Here is a 23,915-nt window from a genome sequence, read left to right on the forward strand (position 1 = left end):
GATAACGCATCCACTGATTTTTATTTTTTTGGCCCCTTCATGTGAGAGTGTGAAGGCTTTCAGTGACGGTCAAATGCAGGCTGCTGTCACTGCAGAGGCTGGAAGCTATAAATTATATATAAATCTCTCCACTGGCACACTTAGAGAGGTACCAGCACAGGCTATCTGCACTCTGAGGCTCAGGAGTCGAGGTGCCTTTGTGATGAGAGCTGTTTCTGCACCAGAGGACCCTCTTGCATTGTGGGCCAGTGGAGGACGGGGTCTGATTATTGCGCTCCACATTCTTCTCACAATCTTCTGAAGTTGTGAGGAAGTTACCTGCCATTCTAAGATACACACCGCAGAACAATGGAACCACCCAGTTATGAATGGAAAATATCTTGGGCTAATTCTGTCCTTGTATTTTCCATGGTGTCAAGTTGGTATTGTACACAGCCTACTTTAGAAGTAGGGCAGCATTTAGGTCTCTGTCTTACTCAGTTGCAAGTCTCTCTTGTACACACACACGCACAAACTCACGCACACAAACTCACACACATACACACACACACACGCACAAACTTACTCACACACACACTCCATATCCTCATACCAGTTCTGGACCCCTTTACCACTATGTTTTCTCATTGTCACATCTCCACAAACATGCAGGGTCTTATGGTCAAATGGTCAAAAATAATCTCTCTTTCCCTCCTCTCCCCATCTCCCCTTTCTTTACCCATCCCTCTTCCACCCTTTTTCTTCCCCACTTTTTCCTCCCTCCCTGTGTTTTGTGTGTGTGTGTGTGTGTGTGTGTGTTTGGGTCTGTGTGTGCATGCATGTGTTCTTGGGCTGCACAGTCCAGTGCTCAGGTACTATAGAGACTTCGTCTCCTCCTCCTCCTCCTCTTCCTCCTCTCCCCACTGTCCATCTCCACACTGCTCAACACTGCCACTGCTATGCCACCATTGGGCACTACCCACACATGGGTGCTGCTGCTTTGACCAGGGGGGAGAGCTGCACCCCCTTTCAGACAGCCAAGCGTAGTGCTAGCACTCATTTCTTCACTGTTGTTGTTTTTCTCAGCGTGTTTCTCTCAGCTTGGCATTTGATTGGTGGCATTAGTGAGCTCTCTGTGTGGTGGTGAACAGCATGTGCAGGGGGGGTGCTTAAGGGAGGGGCCATACTGACTCTGTGCTTAATAAACCCCGCCCACGGATGTCATAACTAATCTAATTTTGTTTCAGTTCAGTTTTGGGTTGCGTATGAGTGGGGTATGAGTTGTGTATTTGGGTTGGGTTGGGTGGTGGTGGTGGGGTTTGAAGTTAGGATTGGGTTTGGATTGAATTAGTATTGGGTTTGGATTGAGTTAGTATTGGGTTTGGATTGAGTTAGTATTGGCACCCAGATGCACATAGAGCAGCTTGGGCCACACTGGAAGTTGAACTTGAGTTTAACTTTCGAGTGCAGCAGGCTTTCAAAGTCATTCCCTTTTGAAGCCAGTCCAGTGACTCCATGACTGCATTTTATGTTGTAATATTTCATTAGCGGCCATCAGCATTAACATTTTATCATTTGACTCCCCGTCAGTGGGTTACATTAAACCATTTCATCTGCATCATTCACTTGTTTAATCTGCTCCAGCACTTTTAACTCAAAATCTCTAAACCTTTCTCTCTTCGCCTCTCCTCTCCTCTTCTCTTACTCCACTCATCCCCTCTTTCTCTCCTCCCTCCAACATATTCTCTGCCTCACCATTTCTGTCTTTTGTCTTTCTGTCTTCTTTCTCTTTATCTATCCTGCGTGTGCATGTATGTGTGTGTGTGTGTGTGTGTGTGTGTGTGTGTGTGTGTGTGTTCAGATCACCATCTCAAAGGGAGAAGAGTGTGTGTTGGAGGACAACTCTCAGCGCACCAAGTGGAAGGTCATCAGTCCCAGTGGAAATGAAGCCATGGTGCCGTCCGTGTGTTTCACCATCCCACCACCTAACCAGGAGGCCATCGATACTGCTGGCCGGTAAACACACACACACACACACACAGACACACACACACACACACACACACACACACACACACACACACACACACACACACAGAGGCACAGGTACAGATACATTCTTACAGTGATACATACTTACAGATACATTCTCGCACATAAAAATTAATAACACATACACACACACAAGTTAAATCACACACATGCACACACTCACAGATACATGCACACACTCACAGATACACACACTCACAGATACATGCACACACTCACAGATACACACACTCACAGATACATGCACACACTCACAGATACACACACACACGTGCACACAGACTAAAATGTGTATTCCCCTTCCCCTCCAGTACGGAGCAGCTGTACCAGAATGTGATGTCTTTATGGCATCAGCTGCATGTCAACATGAAGAGTGTGGTCTCCTGGCACTACCTACAGAAGGACATCAGGAACATCACCTCCTGGAGCCTGGACACGGTGAGAGAACACATATGATCTCTTTCTCTTTCCCATCCCTCCTTCTTTGGCTCCCTCTCTCTCTTTCTCGTTTTCCCCTCACGGAGTGTGCAACAGCAGTTACCAATTAACATTCTTTGACTGCTACAAGGCCTGTCACTGTGCCTGTTAACTAAAAGAAAGAGAGAATTTCTGTTATACTTAACCACTACTGCTTCATTACACACACACACACACACACACACACACACACACACACACACACACACACACACACACACACACACACACACACACACACACACACCCTGTGTCTCACCACCTGTCCTTCTCCCCTCAGGTACGCTCCCTGCCCCCAGCGGAGCGTCAGCAGGCCTTAGAGAACATGGATGCCCACCTGGGAGACTTTGTGACGGACAGCAGGGAGAGCGCGCTCTTCACCATCACAGAGAGACAGGAGCTCCAGAGGGAGGTCGACGACTGCAGGAAACACTGCCAATCACTGTTTGTCTCCATGGAGACAGGTAAATGGACAGGCTGAGCACAACAGACACTCCCCTTTTTGGGAGATCAGTCATATGTTTCAGAGTTTTATCCCCATCCTTTTCAAACCTTCACTCTTTCTGTTTCTCTCTCCCTGTTCCCTTCTCTCTTTCTTCCCCCTCTTTTTTCCCCTCTCTCAGTCGAGAAAGACGAGTCCATCTCTCGCTCCTACCTGTCGGAGTTGCAGAGCATCCGGTCTCACCTGGAGGAAGCTGAGCACAGGCTGATGCGTGGCATGCAGACGCCGCCCCCCAGCAACCTGAGTGGTGATGTGGACAACACGGTGCCCATCGCTGAGCAGGAGGTTAGTTCTGCTCTACTCTTCCCCCTGCTGGACAAAAATGCAAATGACAACTTACTGTTTCACTACTCCAAAAACGCCTGTTCTGTAAACCATTTTTTGGCAGAATTTAAGATCTAAATCCATTGCAAGTAAAAATATTAGCTGATAACAGCTGATAATAAATGTAAATTGAATTCTACCTGCCATCCTACTTAACATTTTAAGGGGTGCTCACTGATACACTGAGAAAAGCGTCCATGCTCATATTGATGAAAGTATCAGAAACCAGAAAGCTGACATAGCTGTCCATAATGCTCAGGAAAAGTAATATTGAGTTAACTTTTATTTCTGCTTTCTGGGATGTTAATAGATTAGATTTCTGTGTGTGTAAACAGGTGTCATTGGTCTAAAATATACCTTTTTGTAAAGGTTATAGCTCCTATGTTTCACTTGTAGAGGACTGTCTTCCATTTGTATTTTAACATGGATTGTCATTGTGTGACTTGTGCCCCTGATTACTAGCCTGAGAAATGTACGCAGTGTGTTTTTAGTATCCGTGCAGTGTTGAAGCATGTACATGTGTGTTTCCAGAAGCTGCAACAGGATATATCCGGTCTGCGCACCAATCTGGGTGACGTGTCCCGGCGCTGCGTGAGCTTCTTTGAGGAGAAGCCGTCCTCGTCTTCCGTCCCCATCCTGCGGTCCGAGCTGAACCTGGCCGTGGAGCAGATCGAGAGGCTTCACTCGCTCTCCTCCGTCTACCTGCACAAGTCAGTCACTGCTGCGCACCACTCAGCCTCATTCTCTTCATCCTCATTCTCTTCATCCTCAGTCTCTCTACTCTTCTCCCTCGGTCTTCAGCTCACAACACAACACTACATGTGTTTGTTTGCTATCTCTCTTTCTCTCCGTGTTTCCCTCCATTCTTAGATGCCCTGTTGCTCTGGCATGTTCAATCTCTTGATTTTTCTTTTTTTCTTTCTCTCCCTTTCTTACTTTCATTTTCTACCCATCTCCCGTTCTCTCCTAATCTGTGTCTCTCCGTGTCATATGTCGCCAGGCTAAAGACGGTGGACGTGTTGATGCGTAGCCTGCAGACCGCCGAGTCTGTGGTGAAGAAGTATGAGGGCCGACTGAGTGAGGAGGACTCTGTACCAGCAGACACACAGGCTATACAAGCACTGAGGGAGCAGCTACAGGTGACACACACACACACACACACGCACACACACACACACTTCACTGTTACAGAGTCCCTATCTCCATATGTGTGTGTGCTGATCATCCTCTTCTCCTCTCCTCTCCTTTCCTCTCTTCCCCTCTCCTCCCCTCTCCCCCCATCAGGGCTGGCAGAGGGAGTTGGCGGAGCAGGAGCCGGCGTTTGAGGCCCTGAGCAGTGAGGTGCGGCGGGCGCGTGAGGCTGGAGACCAGCTCAGCCAGCTGCACCCGGACCGCAGCCCAGACGTGGAGCGCTGCCAGGAGCGAGCCGGACAGCTGAGCGAGCGCTGGAGCGGCGTCCGCCGACAGATAGAGACACGGTGAGCGCCCGAGAGAGTGGGATGGAGTCGGGAAGATAGGGAGATATCTCTGCTTTCTCCCTTTGCTCCCTTTTTAAGTCTCCACTATTATTCATCTTTATTATTCATTAACGTTGTTAATATGGGAATCATGTTGTTGGTTTCCCAGGCAAGTGGAGCTGGAGGCTCTGGGATCGGTGTTGCAGCAGTATAGGACGGGCCACTCGGCTCTCATCAGCTGGATCGAGGAGACCACGGAGCGGCAGGAGAACACACACCCCGGGCAGACCGACAGCAAGGCCCTCTCAGAGCAGCTGGCACAACAGACGGTAAGAACAGGGAGCATACAGTGAGCATACAGTACGTCTGCATTCTCCCTCCAGAAGATGAGTTCAGTTTGTGAGAGCAGCAGGAGTTGGGTAGAGTCTGACTGAGTTAAGCTGATACTTCTGCCTCAGTATATGGATGATGCGTCATAAGGGAGCGGAGTCCTGTGTGTTGAGTGTGCGCTTGCAGTGGTCTTGAGCTCTCTGTTTAGTCCAGAATGAGGACTTAACCGCTTTGTAGCTCACTCTGTGTTTGTGGCCCAATAGTCCACTGACCCATCTGAATTCACTCATTACTGCGGTGAGGGTCAGCAGGTAGAGCTGAGTACCCGTGTAGCCCATAGGGCCAGCGCACTGACAGAGTACACCTGTCCAAATGACTATAGAAACCCTATGAGACTGACAGTACACCTGTCCAAATGACTATAGATACCCTATGAGACTGACAGAGCAGAGAATTAATTATTGTGTCAGTGAGCATGAGTGCTGTTAGTGTCTGTCGGTGCTGTTAGTGTGTGTTCTTTAAATGAATCCTGTAAGATCCTGTCTTTGGATGGGTTATCAGAAGCACACGTGTCTGATGGGTTTTCACCGCTTGTGTGCGTTAAACTGAATGCTTTTTTCTTCGTGTCTCTCTTAAGGCACTGGTGGCTGAGATCGAAAGGAACCAGGCCAAACTGGATGAGTGTCAGACCCATTCTAAGCAGTATTGCACAGCTGTCAAGGTAAGTCCTCCCTTAAGGGTGACACTATTTGGATTATCAGATACACCCTGACAGATGTCTCATATAATATAGGTGCATCATAGGAAAATGCAAATATGAATATGAACAGGTATTCTTATCTGGATAATTTGAATTTGAACATGCATTCTTATCTTAACTGTCAGTACCATAGATATAGTCTGCACAGGAGTGTTATACTGTACTTATCTCTGCAGTGTGATCGTTGCATTGGGTATGAATGTTGTGACTCTGGGACTAAGTTCTCTTCTCTGGGGATGTATCTCTGCCAGGATTTCGAGTTGCAGCTGATGACATTCAGAGTGTTTGTGGAGTCGACTCAGAAGACCCCGGTGAAGAGGAGGAGGATGCACTCTTCGTCAGACTCTGTCACACAGGAGGTGAGACTGAGCGGCACCATGGTAGTCACAGCACCATGGTAGTCACAGCACTTATGTAACAGCGAGGTTTGAAGCGGTGAAGGTGTATTACACTGGATGTAGTGAACAAGAATGTATGATCATGAGTCCAGTTGGTGAGGAATGTAGAGGTGCATTGTTTAAACACGTAGGCAGGGCTGACGGAGTGCTGACGTGGTTAGCACAGGCCTGTGTCGGCATGCATGTAGGTGTGTGTGTGTGTGTGTGTGTTCTGTGCGTCACTATTTGTATCGTGTGTCATTGCAGTTTATGGACCTCCGCACACGCTACACAGCCCTGGTTACCTTGACAACGCAGCATGTGAAGTACATCAGTGATGCCCTGAGGAGACTGGAGGAGGAAGAGGTGAGCTCAGAACGGACTGGGTTTCTCATTGGTCCACAGCAGCTTGGAGATGCATAGAAGTAGTCAGTTGAGCTCTCAGACGTGCAACGTACACAAGATCTGACAATGTTTATGAAGTGTACTGCACACTGAAATGCTTATGTTGTTCAGGAGATGAGTGTTACCTTTAAATGCCTCCTCCATGGCACTGACGCATTGCACTGTGTCACACTAAAATGCTTCCCCTGTGTGTGTCCTGCAGAAAGAGGTGGAGGAGGAGCGACAGGCCCGGGTGGGGCAGGTGTCTGACCTGCTGGGTTGGGTCAAAGGCGTCCAGGATCGAGCACGGGTCGTTGAAAGGTCACAGGGCCAGGACCCTAAATCTGTCGAGTCATCACTGGCAGCACAGCAGGTAAGATCCACCATATGCAGAAGGAGACGCGTGGATGCTGTTTTTATTTTAATGGATGTAGGGAGACCGCAAGTTAGATGATGCTGAGATATAGAGAGGTTTTATTAGCATTGATGGATTTGGAAGGAAACGGAAAAGAACTCCATAGAGAGTGTGTACAGTTCCAACTGGAAAGGCTTTTGTTACGTCCATTCACTTGATCTACTTGCGGATGGATTTTCTGAAATTGACCCTCAGTTTGAGAAAGGTGCCACATGAATGAACCCGTACTGTTTCTGCAGGCCATCAATGAGCAGCTCGCTGCCAAGAAAGAGGAGGTTGCCGAGGCCATCCGGAGCACCGAAGTGTTCCTCCTATCTAAACAAGCCAGCATGTAAGTTCACTGAGTACACACACTTATCACTTTAAACAAGCCAGCATGTAAGTTCACTGAGTCCACACACTCATAGCCAGCGTGTAAGTTCACTGAGTACACACTGAAAATGCATTACACTCTTACAGTAAATGCATCAATTGAGTAAAAACAAAATACTCTCCCTCACACACACTCACAAGTACACACACACAAGTACACACACACACGCACTGAACCAGGTGAGCAGTCCCCCATCATGTTGTGTCTGTTTCCTGCAGGTTGTCCCCAGAGGAGCGTGCTCAGGTGACCTCCCAGCTGGAGGACCTCACCTCCACCTACAACCAGCTGTGCGAGAGCTCCACCCAACAGGTGCAGCAGCTGGAGGAGTCGCTGGCCAAGGAGGAGCAGCGCAAGGTAGCCTGGTGCTCGGGGTTTGTGGTGGACATAGGGGGGGAGAGTCAGGAAATGCAGGAATTGCAGATGCTTCAAGCTTACCGCAAAAGAGCGCCTCTTGAATATGTTGCTTTATACGGTTGTGTTCCTTATGTGTGTGAAATATGGCTTATACTCTCACTGTCAGGGAAAGTGCTTGATGAGTGTGTGTATGTGTGCGCGCGTGTGTGTGATGTTATGCGAGCTGCACGGTTTGTGTTGCCTGTCACGTGTGGTGTTTTTCACATCCATCTCCACCTCCATACATCTGGGTTCATGTTATAACAGTTTGGTTAACGGCATGGAGCAATGATCTCCTAACACTGGCAGTCACCAGATATCACCATCATCACACTCATCCGCATCCACATCACCATCACCATCACCATTGCATCATCATTAAACACGTTCACTTAATAACTAATCCCTGGCCCTGTACACATTGGTTTAAGAAGCTTAGATGTGTGGGAAGTGTCTGTTTCCTCCACAGAAGGAGCACCCTCATAGGCTGCTGTAAACACAGCTGGTAGCTCTTAAAAACTAGCTGGAATTGACATTTTCATGTAGATGCACACTAGTCAAGACAAGCAGCCATCTTGTTATTCCCATGACATTTAAAGTCCATGTAGAGTTCACTGAGTTCATAGATCATTCATGTCTCATTTAGAAACCCCATGCAGTTTATATTCACATATGCAGTCATCATAGAACACAGTCATATTGTTGTTTAGATAATTCTGTAAGTGTGTTTTGGGGTGTGTGTATGGAGGTGTGTGTGTTTGTGTGTTTGTGTGCGTGTGCCCGTGAAAGTTTTTTTTTTGGGGTTTATTTGGATGATATTTGTATTTAGTATAAAGATGCTGGAGTCCAGATTCTATCTACTAATGTAGATTGAGCACAAGTGGCCAACTACTCAACCTACACCTCACTGATTGAGCATGGTGTGTCCAGATCACAACTACACTTCTAAGTGTGTTCGTATGTGTGTGTGTGTGTGTGTGCGCGAGCGTCTGCATTTGTTTTTGTTTGAAAGACCGGCTCTCTCTGGTCTACGTCCTTAATACAGTAATTCCTTGTGAAACCTAATCAGCATTTTGCTTCAAAATCACTAACAGCTGCCTGGAGACGAACAAGGACATTGGTCTGAGCCAGGGTCAGTCAGCAAACACAGGACTTAGTTTTTAGATGTGTTGATTATCAAATCCACCAATCACAGAGAAGATGGGCATCATGATAAGATCGCAACAAGAAATTGTAGCTATAAAGGTTAGCACAGGTTAGCAAGGTTAGCACAGCTTGCTAGTGGATAGACACCCAAAAGTTCCATTGGAATCCTCCTCTGTAGTTAATCCTACAGGTAAGTGTGAGTGCGATGCTCAGTAGGTCAGGGGAGCGTCCTGTACCAGGCGTTAGCCAGAGTGTGTGTAAGTGTGAGTGCGATGCTCAGTAGGTCAGGGGAGCGTCCTTTACCAGGCGTTAGCCAGAATGTGTGCCTCGGAGCACTGGGTCAGTGGGCGTGGCCACGGGCAGCAGAGTGTGGCATGCAGATCGCTAACCTCGCAGCTACTCACCTTGTCGCTGCGTTGCCGCCGGCGGCCTGTCAGTGTGTGTGCGCATCACAGGAGCTCCGGCACGGTAAGTAGTGCTGCTTTCCCTCTTACCGTCGCTACCAAGACGAGCTACCCACTTTCTACCCTGAACCCTCTCTCTCTAAGCCCCATCTCTCCTGTTGGTATGTTTTTTTTGCCATGACAAACTCTACAATCTGCCCCTCTTTCCAAACAGTCTCTCTCTCTTTCTTTCTCTTTCTCTCTCGCTCTCTGTTTTTATATCCCTCTTTTATGCCAACCCTCTGCTTTCTCTCTGGTTTTATTCTCTTCTTGTTTCACTGTGCTGTCCCCACTTTTCTGGTGTGCTTTTTTTTATCTTAGGCTCATGCTGCATTTCTTTTTTTGTCCTATAACGCGCTATTTGCATGCATAGTGCTTAGTAGATGCAAGATAGTTGAAAATATTGATTCTATTGTTTTGGGAAAAAATTATACAATACAATTATAATGATGTACAGACTTAAATATATTTGACACAAATAATACACTTTAAAATTGTGTAAACCTACATGTTTGGGTGTTTATTATTTAGTCTTTGGGGGTGTTTCATTTGTGGTTAAGCTTTCTTCTGGGGGCTGTTTCTTGGGGCTTTCTGTTATATGAATATAACATATAACATATACATTATGAAGTTTACAAAAGACATATAAGCTTTTGCATATGTTAAAAGACAAACGCTTTAATGTGCAATGTTTCTCCACAGGACCAGGCTGCTGTGGCTGGAGTGATTGACCTGGGCACAGTGGAGACCTTTCCTGTGTTCCAGGCAGCTCAGAGGGGACTCATCGACCAGGACACCTGCCTCATTCTGCTGGAGGCCCAAGTCATCACTGGGGGGCTGCTGCAGCCCAACTCCCCCAGTAGCCTATCTCTAGATGAGGCCCAGGCCTGTGGATTGATTGACAGCCACACCAGCCAGGCACTGTCTGAGCTAGAGGCTGCACTGCACCTCATAGATCAAACACGGCCCAGTGCAGGAGCATTGATCCCAGTTGCAGCGGCAATAGAGGAGGGGATAATTAAGGAGGATGTGGGATTGCGTATCTTGCAGCTGCAAGTTGGAACAGGTGGGGTGAGGGCATCCTCTCAGGGAGAAGGTCACAGCCTGACCAGTGCCATGGAGAAAGGCCTGCTGTCCCAGCACATCTACAACAAGCTGTGCTGCTCTGTCAACCGGCGGCAGCTGATCGACCCCAACACTGCAGAGAAGCTGAGTCTGCAAGAGCTGCTGAAACGCTGTGTGCCTGACCCTGAGACTGGCCTGCGCCTCCTACCGGTCAGCCAACAGCCTGGAGGCAAAGTCTGCCTGCGCTCGGGCAGAAAGGTTGGCATCTTTAGGGCGGTACAGGAGGGCCTCATAGATCGCCAGGTGACCATACGGTTGTTGGAAGCTCAGCTATTTGCAGGAGGCATTGCGGACCCCAGATCTGGTCACCGGCTCACGGTGGATGAGGCGGTGAGGATTGGCCTGATGGACCATGACCTTGCTTGTGCCCTCCTCACCCGTCAGCTTCAGGCCGGAGGGATCCTGGATCCAGCAAATGGGAGGCGTCTGGGGTTGGAAGAGGCCGTCCAGAGGGAGCTGCTGTCGCCTCGCATGGCCCTGCGTGTCCTAGAGGCACTCTGGGCCTTCACGGGGATGCTGTGGCCCCAGTCAGGGGAGCTGCTTCCCATCACAGAGGCCTTGCAGCAGGGTGTGGTATCAGGAGAACTTGCAAGGCAAATTCTGAGTCAGAGACATGCTATAGGTGCCCTGTACCTACCTGAGAGCAGCCAGGTGATCCCTCTAGAAGAAGCCACTGAGATACTGGAGCCAAATGTGGTGGACACTCTGATGCAGGTGGACATTCCAGATGTGCTGCCCGGTATGGACCAGCCAGGCTCCACGGCACTGAATTATCCGAGCTGGAGCAGCTCCACCTCCCCTCCACCCTCCTCTCCTCCTGCATCTCCTCCTGTGGTCTCCACCAGCACCCAGGAGGCAGCACCCGAGGAGCAGGCTCAGCATCAGCTCATGGCCCACCTGAGGAAACACAGTTACATTGATGCTCACTCAGGCCAGCGCCTGGTCCTGCTTGAACCTGAGTTGGTCGAGTTGGCCTGTGCTGCTGAACACAGCAGAGCTGATCCCCAGATTGATGTGTCAGAGAAACAGGCTACAGACGTATGGATGAGGAATGGGAGTGAGTCAGTTAGGGATGTCCAGCTGACAGAACAGATGATGGTGAAACATGATGTGGACGCCTTTGTTGAATCCGACAATCAGACAGAAGTCGCACCTTTATCTCAGAAGTACGCAGAAAAAGACGGGAATGAAAGGGAAGGTGTAAAAACAGGCGACGGTGAAGGAGAGGGAAACAATTTCTCAACCAATGTTGAAGGTATTAACAGGACAGATGATAAAGTCTTGGCTGTGGCAGAAATACAGGTTCTTACTGAGCCTGTAAAAGGAAGGGAGATTGATGTCAGAAGGCTGGAGGTAGAAGGTAGGGATGTGGATGCTGAGGTGGTGAATCCTGAAAAGGGACAGGAAGAAACGGAAATGGAATGGACTGAAACTGTGTCTGACATGGTGAAACCTTTAGACACAGCATGGCTGGACCCGTCTTTGTCTGATGAGCATGTACATGCTTCACAACCCAGACGGTCAGCCAGGGAAAGAGAACAGCAAGAAGGAGCTGCAACAGAAAATGTGAAGGCAGAACAAAGTGAGGAAAGTTTAGAGATGGAGCAAATGGCCATGGAGCTGCAGCAAGGGGGTCTGTTGACTGAGTCTGGTGATAGACTACTCTTAGATGAGGCGGTTGCTCAGGGAGTTCTCCCAGCACACACAGCTGTTAAGCTCATGGCTGAAGCGGGGCTCTTTGGGGGCTTCCTGGACGTAAATGCCTATGAGAGTCTCAGCGTGGACGATGTTGTGCAAGAGGGTCTGATGGATGAGAGCCTTCTGTCCAGTGTACTGAAATCAGAAAAGACTCTTGCTGGAGTGGTGGATTTGGAGCGTGGGCGTCTCTGCTCCCTCCGAGAAGCAGCCCAGAAAGGCCTTGTAGATGAGAACACAGCCACTCGGCTGCTAGAGGCACAGGTTGTGGCAGGTGGAGTGGTTGACCTCCGCAGAGACAAGAAGGTGTCTGTGACTCTTGCAGCCAATCTAGGCTTGATTGAAGAGGGCCAGAAAGAGGAGCTGCTGGCTTTGGAGAAGGCATGTCGTGGAAAGGCCTCAGACCCACATACATCACTCACCAAGGCGAAACTTCAGCTTCAAATGGATGGGGTGGTGGATCCAGAAACCAGAGAGATGGTGCCTTTAAAGGAATCCCTGCAGAAAGGTCTGATCACTGAGGAAGATGCACAACAAGCCCTGTCCCAGCAAGTGGCAGAAGGGGGCCTGGTGCACTATGGGTCTGGCATGAGGCTATCTGTATCTGTTGCTAAGCAACGAGGTCTGGTGACTGATAAGATGGTTCAGAACCTGGAGAAGGTTGAGAAAGCACGACAGGGAGAGGAGCCATTTGTTTCCGCACCCGACTCTGCCCTCTTCCAGGCAAGCACTGGCTCAGTTTTTGATCCAGCCTCCGGATCTAGACTAACATTAACTGAAGCAGTTGCTCAAGGCCTCTTGGATGACAACATTGCAAACACAGCCATGACCTCACCAGGTGTGAAGAGTGGGGTTATGGATCCACACAGTGCTCGAATCATACCTTACTTGGAACTTGTGAATCAGGCCAAGATTGACATTGAGACTGGGAGACGGTTCCTGGAGGTGAGACCCTTTCAAGGAATACTTGATGAACACACTGGTGACTTACTGACCTTACCCCAGGCAGTAGAATCACACCATGTGGACCCAGTCTCAGCATTTAGGATGCTGCAGAGTCAGGCAGATACAGGAGGGGTCATTGACATCTCCAGTGGAGAACGTTTGCCCCTACCTGAAGCTGTTAATAGAGGACTTATTGGTGAAGACATGGCCAAGGAAATTGCTGCCAACCAACTCCTTAAAGGAGGCCTGATCGATCCAACGAGTTGGGAGAGAGTTCCTAATCTAAAGGAGGCAATACAAGATTGCTTAATTACCAGAGACATGGCAGAAGGTCTCCAGGACAATTTGAGTTCCACCGATGAAGATGAAGATGTTGAAGGGGGGAGTTCAGGGACACTGGTGTCATCCACAAATGGCACCTGGAGCCCACAGTTAACATCAACGGGGTCCAACCAGGATAAACAGATAAAGAAACCAGGAGAAGATGTCTACACTGTTTCACCCCCAGTGCATTCTACTCAGATGGGGGCAGTTGAGCCTGACTTCATATCCAAGGCTAATATGGACTCTTCATCATCAGATGAAATGAAGCCGGTGCAGGGGCACATTCATGAAGGTTTTGACTCAGTGGAGGAAAAGATCACTGAGTCTGATGGCTCAATGGAAATGTTGACAGAGTTTGCGCTGAATGCAGAAAGGAGGATTCAGCAGGCTCTACTTGAAATACAGCCTCCACAAAGCTTAGAAACTGACCCACCCTCACAACTATCTGAGCAGGACGTCAAGGCCATGGAAGACATCAAAACTGATGTTGAGCCCTCATCTATGTATTTACTCCCTACACAACCTCACGAGGCTACACAAATACCAGAGGTTACGAATCAGCTTCATGACTCCAGCAGCCAACAGTCCACTGACATGCAGACTAGTGGCATTGGTGAGACCAGTGACATTTTTGATTTAGTTGTAAGAGAGGACATTTCAATCTCTCAAGAAAAATTAAAGCCAGAATCTGTAGTAGCCAAGAATGGCCAGGGCTTTGTAAAAGCTGATGATATCTTAACAACTGGTAATCATGATGACAAGGTAGAAGGTTTGAAGCACACAAGCATGGAAGAAGACATCTCTGCTGAAGAAACTGTTAAACTTCAAGCAACATCTGATGTTGATTCAATTGATTCTTCGGTTGTTACACAATCAGAAACCTTAGAGGACATGAATTCGCAAGACAAGAAACCAACATCACTGAAAGGTTTGTTACAGCCATATCAAGAAATTGGCAAGTTCAAGAAAGGGGATAGGTCAGAGATGCGCATCACGTCACATCACGAAAGTCAGGAGCTCAAAGTGGAGGAAATTAAAGATCCTCTTGTGAGTGCGAAGAAGCTTGATGTTTCTGCAAGAACACTCGAGGAAACAACAACAAAGGGTTTGGCTCAAGGGGCTGAGAGCCCATTTGATCAGCAACCAGAAACAACAAAAGATGCCCCCAAGGACAAAATTGAGAATGTGGAAAGAGAAAAAGTGGGTGAGATCCCTGAAGAGAAAGTTGTTGGTGGACAGACAGAAAAGAAAAAGAAGAAGAAAAAGAGGGGTAAGAAAGGAAAGCAGCAAGTGGTAGAGGAAACTGAAGAGAAAGGAGAGCATGACGGTAAAGAAAAGGAAAGTGTAGATATTACAAAAACAACTGCAGTGCCTCATGAGAAAGAAGCTTTACTCATGAAAGCCAAGGAGGGTCTCCTGAGGAAAGTGTTTGAACGAGGAGTCAGTGACAAGCGGGTGGGAGAGGAGCTGGAAGCTCTGCGTCAGGGCGTTTCGAAGAAGGAGCATCATGTGGAAGAACCTAAGGATGAAAAGAAACCATCAGTGCCTCCTACAAAGGAGAGCGATACCAGAGAGATAGAACAGCTGGAGGGGAGGCTTAAGGAGAGCACTGATCTGCAGAAGGATTCACAGGCTCCGTTTGTTACTGCAGAGCCACATGACCAAGAGAAAGGTTATGCAACTGAACTCAAGAAGAAATCGTCAGAAGCAGCTGCTTCAAGTGACAGTGCGATCGCAGCCTCGTTTGAGTTGCCTAAGGTTGAGACAGAGGGTCACTATGCAGATGATCAGCAGAGAGACAGCAGTGTAGAAGGGCTCAAGAGTGGTAATGTTGTACAGAGGGTCTCTTCTCCTGAAGCTGAAGTCATAGAAACTTTGCACATGGAACAGTTTGTGGAGAAGATTATCTCAGATTCTGATAGGCAGCCAGAAGTGGTGACTACTCCTGGAGTTTACACAGATCCTATCTTTAAGGGTACTCATGATAAACACTCCAAGGATGCTCTTGAAAAAGATACCTGGCCACTCACACAATCTTTAGTCCAACAAGTCCAAGACCAACCAGTGCCTATCAAACCAGCTCTAGAGATTAGCCCAGATAAACAAGCAAAAACTCCCTCTGAGTCCCCCGGCACTCAAAGCACAAAACTCCTGCCTCGTAAACCAGAGGAGGAGCAAGTGGGACTTCAAGCCATGACTGACAGTCGCGTTGACATCAAAGAGGAAGCTGAGGCTCTGGAATCTCCAGTAGAGTCTGGGCCTTCAGTGTCAGAGGAGATCACTGAGTCAGACACCACTGACACCACTTGGGAGGAGGAAGAGAGAGAGGCTGAAGAGAAGAGTGGAGAGATGGTAGCATCTGAGATGGTGCAGAAGAAGAGCCCTGCGAAGAAGAGCAAGGTAAACATTGGTGTGTGCTTTTTTTTAAATCAAACTCATCCCAACATGCTTTTATTCACAAGTTGTTTTTGGTCCCTCCCAGTCCTCACTGGCTCGTCAGCAGTGTCTTGAACATGACCAGCAGCTTGTGGCACTGCTCTCCATGGTGAGGCACATTGAGGTTCGCCTCAAACAACAGCAACAGCAAGCAGTGGGTCGCAGCCTCGTCGCTCTGGATGATAGCATCAAACAGACTGAGGTAGGCATATGTAATATATATGCTGTTCCTTATCCAAAGTAAAGGGATAGTGCTGGTTTGCAGTGTTGGCACATATTCAGGTTACCATATGAATGACATGAACGTTCTTTCAACACAGCAGGATGTAGACACCACAGAAAAATGTATTGGGCCATCATACCTGATAGTTGATTTACGTTTTCTATATCTTTCTCTCACTAGACCCTAGCTTTGGAGCTGACTGATTTGGAGCCTGAGGTAAAGAAGGAGGTGGATGCTGCTCTGAGTCTGCTTGAGTCCTGTTCAGAGGAAGTCCCGCCTCAGCTGCTGAAGGCTCTGGAGAAGGATGGGCGAAGCCTGGCTCGGGCCTATGAAACAGCAGAAGAGTTATCACAGAATTCTTTGCAAGGCCTAAAGGATCGTCGTGATTCACAAAAGGTGAACACTTTAGTAAACATTTTTATTAGATTCCCTAATAATGTTAACATCTTGCCAAAGAAATTGCGGTGTGAGGTCAACCAATGTGAACTGAGACAGATTATGCAATTTTGTTGTTAAATAATAAATGAGACCAGAGGGACTTTTGTTTTGCTTGTAGGTTTGTCCTAACGGATGTGTGTTTTTTGTGTTCTGTAGGAGGCTGTGAGGACAGAGCTTCAGTCTCTTGGAGGGCGTGTGGAGGGGCTCCTCTCCTGGCTCAAAGACACAGAGGCACAGATGGGTCAGACTGAGGGACTGACTGGGAAGGACACCTCTGAACAACTTACACAAAGGCTGCAGCTCTGCAAGGTGGGCTATCACATAATCACCCCCTCTGTCATCCCTTCTCAATTCTTATTGTTTCCTTTGTTTGTTTGTCTGTCCCCCTTTATTCATATTCTTTCTCCTTCTAAATCCAACTTGTTATATGCATATCTCTTCTTCTGCAGTCCAAGTACTGAATCAGTCCTATCTTTTTACCATCTGAATCAGTCCTATCTCTTTACCGTCTGAATCAGTCCTATCTCTTTACCGTCTGAATCAGTCCTATCTCTTTACCGTCTGAATCAGTCCTATCTCTCAATCCTGCTGCATCATTGTATCGCCCTCATTCTGTCTTCCCAACCATCTGAATATCTGTCCATCTGCAGAATGACACTCTTCATCCTTGGGTCACTTTTATAACCCTGCATGAACTTGATTTCTCAGGCTGGCTGAAGCCAGAGGCCATCTAGCAACAAACATAGACATGCATTGAGAGCAAGGGTGATGGTGAATTTTGATAGAATAATAAGTATTTGACCAGTTTTTTTTTTCAGAAGTTAGTGTTCCTTTCCATTGCTGTGGTGAATATGCATAAATACAGTGTAGTCTCTGTGTCTCTTCTTGTCTTCATATATCTGTTCCTCTTGAATAACTGTCCACTCCTTATCTTTGTCCACTCTCATAGGAGCTGCAGGATCTGCTCAGTGCTCGTTCCAGTGATGTGAGCTCAGTGGTTTTGGACATCCAGGTGTTCATCTCAGAGCATGCCCAGGACCTGGTGCCAGAGCAGAGCAGGCATCTTCTGGGGCAGCTGCAGCAGCTTCAGGGGGCCTTCCACCAGGCTGCTGGCCGTACACACGCCCGAGCCGAGGCCCTGTCTGCCCAGAGAGCGAGAGTTGAGGAGAGGGAATTGCAGGAGAAGAAGGAGAAGGAGCAAGAGGCGGAGAAGAGAGCCAAGGAGAGCAGCAGGGAGAGAGAGGTTTGGAGATACCAGGGTGGATGACTGCGCAGTGGATAATGCTTTTTGGAACAGACACTTACTAATACACTGTTAACTCTTACAGTAGCACTCACTCTTAGAGTTAAATAACATAACTCACAATTGGTCGGCATGACTAATGCAATCTTTTTAGCACACCCGAAAAACACCACATACTTTGCATTAACATAGAATTGCATATTTCTTAGGGTTTCAGTTTTAGCTAATGAAGATGAACATGCTCACACCCACCTGTTTCTCAATATCAGTGACTGGATGAGTAAGGCTGTCACTACTTCAGACTGAGCAGAGTGCTTTAGCTCTGTAGCGCTACTACCACCACTGGCTTCTGTTCAGACGTGTGCCTCTTCGCATGTGTGTTCCTCTTCGTTAACGTGTGTATTAACGTGTGTCTGCCTTGCTCTTACAGATTGCCACAGAAGACAAATGCTTGTGCCCCTTCGGAGATTTTAAATCAGCCCCATGCTCTTATGAATTGCTATCGTTTCTCTCTCTCTACTCCCAGTGTTACATCAACCACAGGGGGAATTTACTGCACTTTTTTCCCCATGCGTACCAGATATATTTCCACTGTTTATGTCGTTTACGTGTGTTGTTGTCTGCTTGTGTGTGATTTCTGGACACATCCTGCTCAAACTCTGGCAAAAAGCATCTGCTGTTCATTGATAGTTTGGGGTGATTTTGAAAATGCAAGCATTCACGTTGTGGCAGTTTTTGTATGTGTGGTGTGTGAGATTGGCTGTTGAAGTGAGGTGAGGTGAGGTTGAAGTGATAGGTGATGTGTGTTAGAAGAACGTGAAAAATCAATGTAAAATGTGCTGAGAATGAGAACCATGTTAGCTTCAAGAACCCCAAAGCTGCTCGTCGTAATGATTCCATCTCCGCTGTGAAGGTGGTCCAGCAGCAGAAGGCGGAATGTTCCCAGAAGTTAGAAGGCCTCACCATGTGGTTGGCTGGAGCGGCCAGCCTGTTGGCCAATCAGAAGGTTGGAGCAGAGTCTGGAGACGTGAACGAGCTGCAGCAGAAACAGAAGGAGTTAAAGGTACGATAGTCAGTCCTTCATGCCACTCCTCTGTCAGCACACAATAATATTAATTAGTCTCGTGTGATCTAGGTCATTTATTTTATTTTATTTGTGTATTCATGTTTTTCAACCTTGTTTGTGTTACTGGCCATCATAAACCATCGTAAATTATTCATGCTACCTTGAAATATACCCTTTGGTTTACCTTAATAATTGTCCAATAAATTATTTACTTTAATCTTACAAACACACAACATATCAGCTTTAGCTCCCAATTCCAAAGCCCTGTAATCACACATGTACCCTATGGCCGTCTGCTCTCAGGATGTACAGAAAGACCTGAAGACCAAAGGAGAGTCTGTGATGGAGGCCATCCGCTCCGTGGAGGAGTTCCTGGCTGAGCGTGGGGACAGCCTGAGTCCAGAGGAGCGGACCAACCTGCAGGGGACGCTCTCCCGCATGAAGGAGCAGTACCACTCTTTGACCGACACCACCCACTCATCACTGGCCCAGCTGGACACCACCATCAGCGCCACGGTCCAACAGAACACACAGAGAGTACGCTCCTCCAACCTCATACCTGAGCTCGCTTCTGATATAAAACATCATCAAATTATTTTTCATAAAACAGTGACCATTTTCTTTGTGAACATAAATTATATTATTTTCATACATGCATTGCTTACCTTTCTGTATAAATATAGCAATTTATGTATCTATTTTAACAGTTTTAATATCTGGCAACATCCTATTATATGATTAGAAATGTACTTTACTCCTAAATAGTCATCTAATTGGTATGATTCCTCTGCTGTGATGATGCCATCTGTCTCATCCCTGTTTGCCCTCTCTGCCATCCCTGAAGGCAAAGGCGGTGGAGGAGTTGCAGGAAACTCGGGGGAAAATCGACTCGCTGCTGGAGGAGCTGTCCTCATTGGACCAGCCTGACCGGAGGCGATCCCTCGGGGAAACGGTCACTGATTCGGCATCCTCCCCTGCATCACGGGGCAGCCTGCAGTCTCACAGCGGCATGCTGCAGGTTAGTCATTGATCGGGGTCATGGAAGAATGAGTGAAATTGATTGCGGTCGTGGCAGAATGAATGAGTGAAATATTTAACAATTCTTTAGCTCAAAGAATTCAGGAATTGTTATAAATATCGAGTAGGGGGAAATTGCCAGAGGTGACAATACGATGCCATTGCGATATTTGGACAACGATACAATATTGTTGTGATTCTTTACATTTTACGATACAGCAAGTATTACGATACGATTCTGCGATATATTGAGATTTATGTCTCCCATATATTATGTTTTGCATACTGGGGGTCTCTGCAGCCATACTGGCCTGGTACATTTGTTCTTTAGAGTAGATGTTTGAAGCAAAAAAATGTATTCCTCCCACCTTAATTACAGTAATGGTTGGAAAATTGTTACTTTTACCATAGCTTTAGGAGAGTTTCTAGACACTTCATAGGCTATTGCATATAAGCTTCATACGTATTAGCGTTGGTCTCTGATTGATCCTATGTGTTCCTGGTCTTGTAGTGTGTGATCCTGATGAGTTGTGTTGTGTGTGTGTGTGTGTGTGTTCCTGGTCTTGTAGTGTGTGATCCTGATGAGTTGTGTTGTGTGTGTGTGTGTTCCTGGTCTTGTAGTGTGTGATCCTGATGAGTTGTGTTGTGTGTGTGTGTGTGTGTTCCTGGTCTTGTAGTGTGTGATCCTGATGAGTTGTGTTGTGTTGTGTGTTCCTGGTCTTGTATTGTGTGATCCTGATGAGTTGTGTTGTGTGTGTTCTTGGTCTTGTAGTGTGTCATCCTGATGAGTTGTGTGTGTGTGTTCCTGGTCTTGTAGTGTGTGATCCTGATGAGTTGTGTTGTGTGTATGTGTTCCTGGTCTTGTAGTGTGTGATCCTGATGAGTTGTGTTGTGTGTGTGTGTTCCTGGTCTTGTAGTGTGTGATCCTGATGAGTTGTGTTGTGTTGTGTGTGTTTGGCAGGCGGAGCTGCAGCAGCTCCAGGAGCAGCAGGAGCACCTCCTCCAGGCGTCCCAGTCCACGCGCTCCCTGCTGGCCCAGCCCGACTCCAGCGTGCCCCCCGAGGAGAAGCAGCGGCTCCGCGCCCAAATGGACAGGCTGCAGAGCCAGCACCAGGAGCGTCTGCAGCGCTGCCAGGACCAGCTCCGGCGCGCTGACGCCCTGCAAGACGACCTTGCCAAGTTCCTGCAGGAGCATGGAGACCTGGCTGCCTGGCTGGAACTCAGCGAGGGTCAGCTCCGTTCCCTGGGGGAAGGAGAAACCGATGCACAAGGGCTTAAGGAACGGCTGGAGGAGCACAAAAAGGTATTGGATGGTTTTGAGATGTATATGTAACCTTACACTTATTAGTTAATAAGTTGGCTATCAGTCACCATATTACATCTATTAGTTCATAGTTCATATTTGAAGTCATTTGGGTAGTGTTGTGGCATGTTTTGTTATTGGTCATAGGTTCTATTACATTAGAAATCTAACTACATTAGAACTAACTGTGTTTATCTATTCCAGTTGGCGGAGGATGTGATCTGTCACAAGGCAGACTTGCGCTTCGTGTCCATCTCGGGTCAGAAGGTTCTGGACTCAGTCCAGGGAGCTCTGGAGCGGGTGGGCGGGGAAGACCCAGCGCTAGAGGAGACCAAACATGTAGTCAGTGATCGGCTACAGGACACCACACAGCGTTACGGTGCACTGCACAGCAAGGTACAGTTGCACGACACACACAACACAGTGCAGTACAACACATATCAGTCAGTCCAGTGCAATGTGACACCCTTTGGCAGATCAACACATCACAAAAATGGCAAAACACAGAAGATTAACAGTAGAGATTCGGGATTTGCTCATTCCCACATTCCTCACTCCTTGTCTTTCCTCCCCAGTCTTCAGATCTGGGCTCCCATCTGAGTGGAATCCTGGAGCGGTACCAGCAGTACCAGGACGAGGCCAGTTCACTGGACACCTGGCTCAATGCCCAGGAGAAGAGCCAGAGCACCATCAAGCCCAGCGGAGAACAAACGGACACACAGGCACTACAAAACTCACTACGGGCAATACAGGTACGAGACATAAACACACACAGACACTCAGTCCCTCAGTCACAAACACGAGACACTACAGGGTTTTCTATTAGCATTAAAGCAGAGAAACATGTGATCTCACACAGATACACAAACACTGCAGAGCACAATATGGATATCACAGGTTCAAACAATGCATATATATATATGTATAGTATTTATATACATATACACAAAGACACAAATGCAGGCATCACAGAATGCAATATGCCATTTAGATAAGTTTGACTTTTGACCCACTTTATCATTTCATCATGTGTCTCCCCACTCATTTGTCCATCCTGTTGTGTGGCAGCTGTTGCAGGATGAGCTGGCAGAGCGCTCCGTGCAGCTGGAGAGGGTGAAGAGGGCAGGCCAGGACCTGACCAGCACCCGGGAGACCCCCAGCCTCAAGGCAGCAGACATCCACAGCACCGCAGGCACGTCACAACCCCGCGTCCCGTCTCTCAGCGTTTGAGTTCTCTCAGCTCACGGAGAGCTCATGGCAGTCATGCTTCATGATGAGAGCTCACGTCTTGGAGAGAAATTCAAAACCATGAACTCTGTTTATACCCTAAAACTTTAAAAACAGAAACCCAACATGATTAAAAAAAAAAAAAAACGTTTTCTACAGCATTGTGATTATGGCTCAATACTGCAAACCACTGTATAAATGTTTTGAATGGAGACCGCCTTTCTTACTGCTACACATTCAAAATAGAGACTTTATTGCAATGTCAACACTCTCTAATTTATAATCCAATACCCAACAAATGAGAGGTCGTTTAGAGAGAGGTTGTTTACTGGTTTGCCCTCTCATTATTCATAAACAGTTGTTTACTGGTTTGTTGGAACCTTTAGTTATTATATGCCTCAGATTGTCCTGTAATGTTTTTTCTTTGGGACTGAATCAACCACTTCAAATCATTCATCATTTCATCATTTACCCCTTCTCTCTCTTCCTGTCCAGAGCGTCTTGGGGGTCGTTTTGGCTCTCTGTCTGAGTCGGCGTCGGCCCGTGCGGATCAGCTCCAGACGGCCATGGCCCAGTCAGTCAGCGTGCAGGAGGGGCTGAGGGCGCTGCTCTCCTGGCTCAATGGACTGGCGCCGGCTCCAGGTCCAGTTCAGCCCCAAGCCCAGGCCGTGCAGGAGGCACTCACACAGAACCAGGTACACAGACAGAACAGCCATTATCATAAAAAGTTAAGTGTTATCCCAGAAAAGCTTTGATCTACACTGAGCTACTTTAACTTTCCATGATAAAAGTAAGACGCCCTTTGCTGGGTGACTGAGTTTTAAAGGGGTTTGGGTGGGGTTTTACTGAAATAATGAGAAATAGACAGAAGTTGTCTGAATTCCCCCTGTAAGGCTTGTTAAATATCAGTAATGGTTTGGCTTTCTCTTACCCTATCCTTCACTATTGTTCAGAAAATACGTCAGGAGCTGCTGTCACGCCAGGGCAGTGTGGATGCTACACACGACTCCGTCTCCCAGCTGCTCCAGACGGCAGACGCCACGGCGGCCTCCGGCCTCAAGGGGGAGCTGCAGGAGTTGAGCCAGCGCTACACCTCAGCCCAGTCCAAGCAGACGGAGCGGGAGGTGGAGCTCCGTGAGCTCCTGCCCAAGTTGGAGAGCTTCGAGCGCCTCAATGCCGACCTACGCAGCTTCACCCAGAGCCACCAGAGGGCGCTGTCGCCTGTGGGACAGCCGGACCGCAGCGTGGAGGACTACAGACAGACCATAGAGGTAAATGTTCAGCTCAACCATGACTACTATCTCATAGATGAAAAAAAGCTAAAAGATCACAGCCTTTAATGGAGCCTTTTTTTTTGCGTTCTGCTGATTTAGGTGTGATGTAGGGTGTAAACAGAACCACCATTAACCTTTCAACACTTACCAAACAATTACATTATGACACCAAAATGCTAATGCTGTT

At 47.7% G+C, this 23,915-nt stretch overlaps 1 protein-coding gene across 1 annotated transcript in view; it reads left to right on the plus strand.

The window, feature by feature from the left end:
* Positions 1–23,915, plus strand: part of macf1a (microtubule actin crosslinking factor 1a) — a 181,710-nt gene that overhangs the window by 96,125 nt on the left and 61,670 nt on the right. Inside the window, 29 exon segments of the mRNA XM_042710701.1 lie at positions 840–851; positions 1,841–1,995; positions 2,343–2,469; positions 2,789–2,972; positions 3,132–3,295; positions 3,866–4,044; positions 4,335–4,473; positions 4,619–4,812; positions 4,961–5,120; positions 5,759–5,842; positions 6,133–6,240; positions 6,526–6,624; positions 6,866–7,015; positions 7,297–7,388; positions 7,649–7,784; positions 10,115–15,901; positions 15,984–16,139; positions 16,341–16,556; positions 16,755–16,907; positions 17,548–17,841; positions 18,755–18,904; positions 19,211–19,444; positions 19,752–19,925; positions 20,886–21,227; positions 21,432–21,623; positions 21,803–21,979; positions 22,296–22,419; positions 22,950–23,149; positions 23,408–23,725. Of these exon segments, the coding sequence (XP_042566635.1) occupies positions 840–851; positions 1,841–1,995; positions 2,343–2,469; positions 2,789–2,972; positions 3,132–3,295; positions 3,866–4,044; positions 4,335–4,473; positions 4,619–4,812; positions 4,961–5,120; positions 5,759–5,842; positions 6,133–6,240; positions 6,526–6,624; positions 6,866–7,015; positions 7,297–7,388; positions 7,649–7,784; positions 10,115–15,901; positions 15,984–16,139; positions 16,341–16,556; positions 16,755–16,907; positions 17,548–17,841; positions 18,755–18,904; positions 19,211–19,444; positions 19,752–19,925; positions 20,886–21,227; positions 21,432–21,623; positions 21,803–21,979; positions 22,296–22,419; positions 22,950–23,149; positions 23,408–23,725 (10,500 nt within the window).

This window comes from Clupea harengus, chromosome 19 (assembly GCF_900700415.2).
Source record: "Clupea harengus chromosome 19, Ch_v2.0.2, whole genome shotgun sequence".
Taxonomy (NCBI): domain Eukaryota; kingdom Metazoa; phylum Chordata; class Actinopteri; order Clupeiformes; family Clupeidae; genus Clupea; species Clupea harengus.